The following is a 9,414-nucleotide window of genomic DNA, read 5'->3' as shown; positions in this document are numbered from 1 at the left end:
AACCGGTGAAAGCACAGGGAAAAAAGTATAACAAAAATCAAGCAATACCTTCTCAAAACCGCCTGGCCCAACGACACACACCGTTTCAGGATAGACCTATAGCGTCCCCACAACTCTCGATGCACCAGGCGGCGAGCTTATAATATCTTAATAGAAGATTCTCAGTTTTTGAGTAATACAAGTAGCTGATTCTTTAGCTGCCTTTGGTGCTAGCCTAGAGCTTGCTTCCTCAACTGTATGGGAGGATGGTGTCCCGGACTTTGCTTGTGGTCTGGTTACCAGCGATTTAGCTGGTTGTTTTGGCTAATGAAATAGAAGTTTTCCAATTTAAAAAAGAAGAATATTTTCCTGCAAAAAAGAAACACCCTACAATTTTCAGGGTACAGTTTGATCATGGCACAAATCAGCTAACCAGCTGCCCATGAATTGAAACTAGCAACATCTGGCTACACTTCAGGCCTTGTACAATGGGAGATGCTTAGGAGAGGTGTTTAGAGAAATAAATCAGAATTTTCTTAAGCACCTGTGCTTATTTGTACAAAACAGACGCTTAACTAAGCGTCTCTTCTATAAAAATAGGCGTCGATGCTTCAGAAAAATCCGATTTATTTTTTTAAGCATCTTTCGTTGTACAAGGCCTCACACTCACTCCTTTTGCACATACACCATGGCCAAATTCAGTTTGTTTGACAGTCGCATTGCCAAGCTCAGTTTAGGATTCCTGCAGCCATGTAGGACTCAACGCTGTCCTTAAGCATCTCCTCCAGCGTCGTGAACTTCCACCCCAGCCTCCGCAGCTTCTCGGAGCTGAACACCTTCTGATCTCCCACCTGAACGTACCTGCCAAAATCATCGTCACCGCCGTCAAAATCACGAGCTTACTGTCAGTTTGCACACAATCACTGCACATACGTGGCGTAAGGCGAGCGTAAGTGTGGCGTCTTACTTCTTTGGGTAGTTCAGGTTCGGATACATGCTCCTGACGATGGAAACCGTTTCAGAGACCTTCCTGGCATGCGCGCTGCAGATGTAGCGGCCGGCCGCCTCCGGGCTCTCGTACGCCAGTACAAGGGCGTCGGCGACGTCCCTGACGTCCACCATGTTCCTCACCTTGTCCTCCATGGCGTCCGCGCCTTCGCCTGCATTCGTAGATCAAGATCAAACCAACCGTATGTTAGCAAGAACTGCATCTGTATTTACATATCTGAATCTGAATGCGAAAAGATCAAAGTGCGCAAAATGGAGCTTACATTTCAAGTAGTTGATGAGGAACAAGCTGCTGGCGTTCACCGTGGGCTGCAGCAGAGGGCCGAACACCAGCGAGGGACACACGGTCACCACGCTTAGCCCGGTCTTCTCTGCGTAGGAGAGTGCCTCGCGCTCGGCTAGTGTCTTGGACAGACAGTACCAGTTCTGGCATAAGCCATCGTGTCAGTTCAGCAGTACTAGTAGCTACTCCCTCCATTCCTTCATTTCACAACGTAATGCGTCCGTATTTCTCAAGATTCAAGTTTGATCGTAAATTTAACCAACAAGACTGACTGTGGTGGGAGCAAAAATTATATCACTGAATTCATATCGAAAATACGAATTCAGTGATATAATTTTTGCTCCTACCGCAATTGGTCTCATTGATTAAATTTATGGTTAAATTTGAATCTCGGAAAGCGTGGACACACTAATATTGCGAAATGGATGAAGCAGGATCCGGATGAAAACGGCTTTTTGAACAAACTGGATGAAAACAACAGTGACTGGCAGATTGGTGCAAGCTTTCTCATGAAAATCAGTTTGGAAAACAACTAGTACTACAGCTTAATCTACTCCTGAGTGGTCAGAGCGAGAGAGAGAGAGAAAATAGACCGAGTCGTCACCTCAGTTGTTCTGCAGTACTCCTCATTGGACCAGCAGTGTTCGTCCAGGACGGGGCCCTCGGGGAGCTTGGGGTTGATGAAGACCGCGCCGACCGACGATACCACGACGACGCGGCGGACGCCGGCCTCGCGGCAGGCCCTGAGCACGTTCAGCGTGCCGGCCACCGCCGGGGCAAGCAGCTCCACCTGCGCCGTGCAACCAATTAATTACCGTCGCCTATGCTCACGCTTGTGTGCTACAGCTAGGCTGTTAATTACCTCGGGGTTCGTCGATTTGGCGGCGGGACAGGGGCTTGCGATGTGGAAGACGCCGGCACAGCCGGCCACGGCGGACGCCACGCTCAAGTAGTCCAGCACGTCGGCCTTGAACAGCCGCAGCCGCTCGCCGGCGCCGGCCAGCGCCCTCAGGTGATCATTCTTGGGGTCGCCTGCAGACGGGGAACTTCGCATCTTAAAGCTTTCGCCTAGACCTGCGAGAGATAGGAGGATGGATCATCTCAAGAAAATCTTACTGGGATCACGGACGGTGCCATGCACCGCGTAGTCTCCTCTGGATAGGAGGCGCCGGACGAGCCACGAGGCGATGAAGCCTCCCGCGCCGGTCACGCACACGGCCGCCGCTTTCCCCGCGCCGGCCGCCGCTTTCCCCGCGCCGGCCGCCTCCATGTCCCTCCTCCTGTCTGTGCTGCGACCCGAAACTGAAAGAGACCACTGGTAACTGAGGCAAATCCTCGATAATATATCTCCAGCAGGGTGAAGCGGGGCTGTCCCAATAACAGTGTCTGGATTATGATGAGGTGCCGCGGATCCCAAATTCCCAGTACACTCGCCCCCCAAATAAAATCCCAATTTATTTTAATTTGAAAGTTTACCAATTTTTAGTGTCCTCCCCCTGCCATCATCCCTCAGCACCTCCCACCCCTCTCAGGGCAACTCCCGCGTCGCCTAATTGTCTCCTGACCGCTCACACAGTTTTGGACACGTCGGCTGCTCCTAGTGGTCTGGAGTGGCCTACCTATTTAAAAAGTTTTTGTTTCATGTGATTTAAAAAAAATTAATGTATTATTTTTCGTGTGAACCAAAAGTGCTAAAAAATACATTACTATTATGATGTCTGCATGCATCTAGCTCACGTTGTCTTTTGTGTAATAATTTTGGTTTTTAAAATTTTTAAAAAGCTATATCTTTCAAACTGTGTGTCAAAATTTAGATCCGTTTTCATCGTTGGAACCCTCGCGACGTGCTCTTCGAAACTACATCCCGCATGGATATATTTCGACGAATTTTTTTTGTGCAACTAAGTCCCTTGTTTTGTACAACTGCATAGCAGTCGGTGTGTAACTACCCGATAGTGGATGTGCAACTTTTCACCTATCTTGTGGAAGTGTAGTTTATGGCACATCTACCCCCAAACTACCTCCTCCTAGTGAGATGTTCAAATTCGTGTTTGCCAAGACCAACTGCCTAGTAGTTCATGTGCAACTTTCCCCTTGCTCCATGATTGTGCTTTCACTGTTTGCTACATCAGCCAACTGTCTAGTAGTGGAAGTGCAACTTCGGATACCATCACCTCCAACTGTTTACCAGTGATGTGCAACTATCTCTCATACCTCATGGATGTGTAATTTCCTTACTAGCACCCGAAACCACCCATCTAGTGGGATGTGCAACTTTAGCGCCCCGTTTATATGCAACTTTTACTACCCTCGTGAATATGTAACTTTTCACTACCCTCATGAATGTGAAATTTTCACCATCCAACTATCTCTGCTTGTGAGATGTGCAACTTTATATGTTGCTCCGGCCAACCGTCTAGCAGACTTTGTGCAACTCCATTTGTTGCCCCCGCCAACTGAAACTACAAATCCACAACTAGGGAGGGGAAGGAGTTGCACATTTAATAATAGGAAGTTGGCTCGAACAACAGACTAAGTTGCACATATCACTGGTAGGGAAGGTGGGGCAGGGTGTGTCAACTATAAAAAAACCTACACATCCACGAATAGGGACAAGGGTTGCACACTGACTACTACATAGTTGGTCAGGACAGTAGACTAGTTGCACATCAAATTTTCATGGTTGCTAGGTTGTAACCTCATGTGAAATTAGATCATGCAGCTCCAAAAACTAATTTTGAAAAAAAAAATGCACCATGTAGTACTAAAGTTGCACAGTGCAATATTGAAGTTGCACAATATAGCGTCAAAGTTGGCATCAAAAAAATTTCGTCAAAATATACCCATGCGGGATCTAGTGTCAAAGATCTCGTCGCGAAGAATCCAACGGTGAAGACGGGTCTGGATTCCGACGCGCGGTTTGAAAGATATGACTTTTTAAAAATTTGAAAAACCGAAATAATTGCACGTGAAGCTGTTGCTTTCAAATAGAACTAACCAGTGTGGACACATTTAATACTAATAACGACATGCATTAGTAGACAAAAAACAACTCATGCATGGCTGTGAAGCCTGACCGCTTGTTTCCTCCAAAAAGTGCGCGTGCACTTTAAAGAACCTGGGGACAGTTTTAGCCACGAAATTGTTTGTATTACCCCGGCGTTTAAAACCCCCCAAACTCGGGGGGGGGGGGGGGGGGCTATGCCTGGCCCGCTGTTAGTTGATTCGGTTGTCCCCATTTATTTTCTCTTTGTCCACTTGACCCATTGTCAGTCATAATCCACAACCTAGATTTGACAAACACGGTTGGATGGTTGGGCTGTTCACGGACACGTCATTTGGTGATCCGCGTTTGAATTTTTCTCAACCGGCCTCTCCATCGTCTATGGCGAGGTGGGTGTGGCAGGGTCTTGTCCCACGGCGAGCTCGCGACAAGGAGTTGGGGGTGCCCAATCTCAATTTGGGACGTGGGAGTCGGTGTAGTCACAATCAGGGTTGGGACAGGAGGGGGGGGGGGGAGGGGGCGACCTTGGGACCTGACAGGGAGGAGCTCAGCGGTAGCTCCATGCGAGCAGCGGGGTTTTGAGTTGAGAGTTGGCGAGGTGTGGCGGTTGCATCTGCCGGGAAGGAACGATTGGCCTTGGCCCCAACCGGGAGAGAATATCAGGGGAGTTGCACCCCCCTCCCCCCTATTTAGAGGGAGTTGGGGTGATTTTTTGTGATCACGAAATCTGGGGATGAGAAAGGAGAACTAGACATGCCCAAAGTAGTCTCAACTTCCCACAGTGGAAGGTTTTATATGTGTCTATGGGGGGGGGGGGGGGGCTGAAGATGGTCTTAGAGCATGAGCAACATTGGCCAACGTTCAATGCAACCCAGGGTGATGCTAAATATTTTGAGAGTGTGGTGCTAAGGCGAAAGTCGCTAAAATTGAGGTACCGATTATTCCAACTGAGAGCTGATCCCAAGTGTCTTAGCTAGATGACCCTCTCACTACTATAGATTGGTATACTACTGACCCCCCATCATTGACCGGTCTCTGGCCCCATGTCAGTGATAAGGGTCAACATTGACTGACACGAAATGTGCATCATTCATGACTATTTAAAATAAGTCATCATTGACCGGCCAATTGGCGGACAACTCAACGCTGATAGCGATTACAGGGGCATTGATGACTTGTCACCGGTCAGATATGATCCGGTCATTCCACATTGGGAGGTCACTGATGACATGTCATCACTGACCGATCAATCTTTGTGACGGGTCACTTGATTCATATCACTTTAAGAATTTTCATACCCATTCCATAACACGTAACACAAGCTAACCAACCACTTCCAAGTCCCCTGCCCCAACAGCCCCACCCATCGCCTCCCTTTGAGTCGATTTGCTGGGGCGAGGGACAAAGGTGGTGGCGGCGCTGCAACAGCGGCTGGTGGAGGAGATGCCACAATGTGCCCCCGTGCTGCAACCACGGGGTCGTCGGGAGCTACAATGGCGACCTCGGGCACGACAATGGCGACTTGTTGTGGCGAGCAATCGAGGGCAAGCCTGGGTCACAAGGACGGCCGAGGAGCGCATGTTGTGCCGCCGTGCGGGAAGCCAGCGAGTGCGGATGAGGATGAGCGGTTGCGCTGGGTTCTATCCTCTTTTTTTTTTTTTTTTTTTTTGCTTTTTTTGTGAGACGAACGAATGATCGTACCGGTACCGGTTTAGAAGTGGCGTATCGTGTCGTAGTGCAGAGACCGGCCCAAATTTTTGGGCCGGCGTGCGGGCGCCTATCACTCGCCTAAGAAAAAATGGGCAAAATGTTCCTGCTTTAACAGGTTCAGTAATCACACAATATATGCAGGCAGTCACTCATAGAAGCACCAGAACACTGCGCGAGACCTCAGAAATAAAAACACACATAATATTCCAATGTTTCTTTTATTTCACATGATTCCCTTGATGATCGTGTCACCAACTTATTTTGTTTCACTGCTTACATGAACCAGAAGGAGTTTGCAAGCATTATTACTTTCCCTAGTTGGATGTTCAGTTCAGGATGCCAGATGCTTTGTAGGATTCGACGCTGTCTCCGAGGGTCTTCTCTACAGGCCTGAAGGTCCACCCTAGCTTCTGAAGTTTCTCTGAACTCATAACGTTACCTTCTTCCACCTCCGTAAAGCTGCAAACCAATTCGAAGAGAGCAAATTGCGCCCAAGTTAAGTATGGAAAAGCATTTGTCAGAAGGGAGAAAAAACAGTAGGATATTTCCGTATCGTAAGCATTTTATGATATCGTGACAACATTTTCTGTTAAAAGTTTTTACATTTCATATCGTAAAATACATGCTAAATTGTATGTGCAGTTGGTATTACACTTTGAAAAACTATGCTTTATTCGATTTGACAAATGACAACAATCCCCATTCCAGTGCTTTCCAGGTGATGCTGAATTGCTGATACTTGCTTATCTCAGGAAAAGATAACTAGACTTATATTTATCCTTCCTTTTCAGGGGGTGCCATCTAGCTTGTGAGGATTGAAATAGTAGTAAGATGAAACAAATTTGCCTGCTGAGAAAGGCGCTTACTTTTTGGGATAAGTGTATGTTGGATATAAGGTCTTCAGAATGCTTATGACATCAGAGACTTTTATTCGTACTGGACTGCAGATGTACCGTCCAGATGCCGCTGGATTTTCATATGCCAGAAGAAGAGCATCGGCGACATCACGAACGTCCACTAGATTCCAGAATCTATTTTCTACAGTCTCATGTTCTCCTGCAAAAGAGAGGTATTTCAGTTTTATAGAAACAAAACTATATACAAGCCCAAACTAGTTTGGTCTTTTGAACAACTTTGATTTTAAAAGTACAAAGGTCCATTGTGCTATGCTTGGTTCAGTTAGAAACAAGCAACAGAGGGCAGACATCATTTTCTGATGCCCAAGTTTAATAAACAGAGCAATATTGACTCATTTGTGTACTGTTTCATATAAGGGCATGTAAAACAAACGAACCCGAAGATAAACACACTCACCTTTGAGATATTTAAGGAGAATTTTACTGCTCGCATTCACTGTAGGCTGCATCAAGGGGCCAAGTACCAAGGATGGTAAAATGGCTACAACATCCAGCCCAGTTTTTGCTGCATAAGCAAAAGCCTCACGCTCTGCGCGTGTTTTGGAAAGCAAATACCAATCCTGCCAGGACGACACAAAGATAACTTATTTCATAGGGGTCATCCATAGCAAGGAATTACAACAAGAGACCAGGAATGGTTTGTGCAGTTAGCTGAAGAAGATCATATCGTTAGCACACAAAGGTTTACCAAATGCAAAGGCTTACTTACCTCACCCTTTCTGCAGAGATCCTCGTCTGACCAGCTGTCTTCAGTAAATACTTTGCCCTTAGGCCAGTCAGGATTGTTGAACACAGCAGCACATGAAGACACTATGACAACTCGCTTAACTTTTGCCTCGTGGCAAGCCTTCAGCACATTCAGTGTGCCTGTTACAGCAGGGGCTATAACTTCTTCCTACAAACGAGTAACAGATTGTTAGAATACACACTTGTTAAAATTTGCACATCTCACTCACACGTTATGCCCTGAATTCAGTATGTCTCCTATGAATAAGAAATGGTCCCTTAAACTGTGAAACACGTGATCTTGAGAATATCACCTCGGGATTGGTTGATCTGCCAGAAGGGACAGGGCTGGCAACATGGAAGACGCCCTCACAGCCAGCAACCGCCGACGCAATGCTGCCGTAGTCCATCAGGTCGGCGCTGAGCAGCTGCAGCCTCTCCCCGGCACCTTCTAGCGCCTTGAGATGAGCATTCTTAGCATCACCTGCAGCATGTGGGCACGCACAGAACACAGCACCACCATCACAACCCTTGCAATTTTTCAGAAATTCAAGAACTACAATACGTCGGAGGTCAGCATCTTCATGTCAACATTGGGTTCTCATTTTTCAGCAACTACTACATTACATTCTATTGACCAATCCCTACATACTCGTGCGTAAGCATAGATCTCCGATGGCACAGCCCAGATGAAAAAGAATCTTCGGGAGTTGGTGGGAAGGGCCGTCGGATCGAAGCGAGGAGGTCGAGGGCTCTTACCGGGATCGCGCACGGTGCCGCGGACGGTGTAATGGGGCTTGGAGAGGAGGAGCTTGACGAGCCACGAGGCGACGAAGCCCCCTGCGCCGGTCACGCACACAACGCTCCTCTCCACCGCCGCCGCCTCCATGCTCCTCTCTCCCTCTCTGTCTCTGTCCGTCTTATGCTCTAGTACTGCTCACACTGCGCGGCGGACGGTGGTCGTGGTAAGTGTGTTTTGTAGTGCGCGTGAGGAGGAGCTTGCTGCGTCACGCGCGCCACGCACACTGTCTTGCCACGCGCTGCGCTGCGTTGGGAAACGAATCAACGATTCCCCCGACCGCTCCTACTGTTCTCGGAAAGACTTCGATTTCATAATGCTCGTTCCATCTCATCGCTGTCTCCGTCTATAACAAGTAACGATGCGTTGTTGGTGGAGGAAAACAATGGACAGACCTAGCGCACACAGGCCAGGATTACCAGTAGAGTATTACTCCCTCTGTAATAAACTAATATAAAAACCAAGAAGAATAAAACATCCACTGGCTGCTGAAGAAGAGGGGGCATGAGGCCAACTCCACCGCGCGACCCCATTCTGTCTGGCCCCGTTCGTTTGAGGTAAAAGAGACAAAACGGTCGGCCCAGCGCGCGACGGACCGGACCCATCTGGTCCGTTTTGTGTCCGGATCGACCCATTTCGACCGCAAACATGCGCCGGGTTTGGGTCGCGGCGGACATCAAACGGACGCGTCGCTCGTCCGCGTCGGAGCCGCGTGGCAGGCGGCCACCTACCTCCCATCCGCCCACATCAATGCGCACGCGCGGGCGACCCCGCCTGTCATCCGCCCAGGCGAACGGTCACGGTCCTTCTTAAATGGGGAAGCCGTGGAGCGGTCGTCGTCCACACTCCCACTCCACCCCGCGGCCTCCTCGAAACCCAACATCACCAAACCCTAGCCTCGAACTCGCCGGCCGGCTGCCTCGCAACCATAGGGTTCTGGAACCACGGCCGCAAGGGGAAGCATGACCGCGAGGCCGGCTCCTCCTCG

At 48.7% G+C, this 9,414-nt stretch overlaps 2 protein-coding genes across 2 annotated transcripts; both read right to left on the bottom strand.

Annotated features, from left to right (window-relative positions):
- Positions 1–326: 326 nt before the first annotated feature.
- On the bottom strand, positions 327–2,746 carry LOC123152289 (cinnamoyl-CoA reductase 1). Its single transcript, XM_044571871.1, has 6 exons — positions 2,387–2,746; positions 2,133–2,302; positions 1,875–2,060; positions 1,251–1,413; positions 947–1,139; positions 327–840 (listed from the first exon to the last, which is right to left on the bottom strand). Exons 1-6 carry the CDS (start codon positions 2,538–2,540, stop codon positions 708–710), a joined length of 999 nt encoding a protein of 332 aa, XP_044427806.1. The 5' UTR covers positions 2,541–2,746; the 3' UTR covers positions 327–707.
- Positions 2,747–6,186: 3,440 nt separating this feature from the next.
- On the bottom strand, positions 6,187–8,648 carry LOC123152285 (cinnamoyl-CoA reductase 1). The gene is made up of 6 exons (XM_044571869.1): positions 8,387–8,648; positions 7,942–8,111; positions 7,611–7,796; positions 7,299–7,461; positions 6,851–7,040; positions 6,187–6,443 (listed from the first exon to the last, which is right to left on the bottom strand). The coding sequence occupies exons 1-6, from the start codon at positions 8,514–8,516 to the stop codon at positions 6,311–6,313; spliced, it is 972 nt and encodes a 323-aa protein (XP_044427804.1). The 5' UTR covers positions 8,517–8,648; the 3' UTR covers positions 6,187–6,310.
- Positions 8,649–9,414: the final 766 nt, after the last annotated feature.

Source organism: Triticum aestivum, chromosome 7A (assembly GCF_018294505.1).
Source record: "Triticum aestivum cultivar Chinese Spring chromosome 7A, IWGSC CS RefSeq v2.1, whole genome shotgun sequence".
NCBI classification, from domain to species: domain Eukaryota; kingdom Viridiplantae; phylum Streptophyta; class Magnoliopsida; order Poales; family Poaceae; genus Triticum; species Triticum aestivum.
This window is presented reverse-complemented; position numbering and strand designations above follow the sequence as displayed.

Coding starts and splice junctions, on each gene's coding strand:
- LOC123152289 (XM_044571871.1), bottom strand. CDS start 2,540: ATGGAGGCGGCCGGCGCGGGGAAAGCGGCGGCCGGCGCGGGGAAAGCG. Junction 2,061..2,132: donor CCAAATCGACGAACCCCGAG/GTAATTAACAGC, acceptor TGCACGGCGCAG/GTGGAGCTGCTTGCCCCGGC. Junction 1,140..1,250: donor CCTCATCAACTACTTGAAAT/GTAAGCTCCATT, acceptor CTACGAATGCAG/GCGAAGGCGCGGACGCCATG.
- LOC123152285 (XM_044571869.1), bottom strand. CDS start 8,516: ATGGAGGCGGCGGCGGTGGAGAGGAGCGTTGTGTGCGTGACCGGCGCA. Junction 7,797..7,941: donor GCAGATCAACCAATCCCGAG/GTGATATTCTCA, acceptor ACTCGTTTGTAG/GAAGAAGTTATAGCCCCTGC. Junction 7,041..7,298: donor TCTCCTTAAATATCTCAAAG/GTGAGTGTGTTT, acceptor TCTCTTTTGCAG/GAGAACATGAGACTGTAGAA.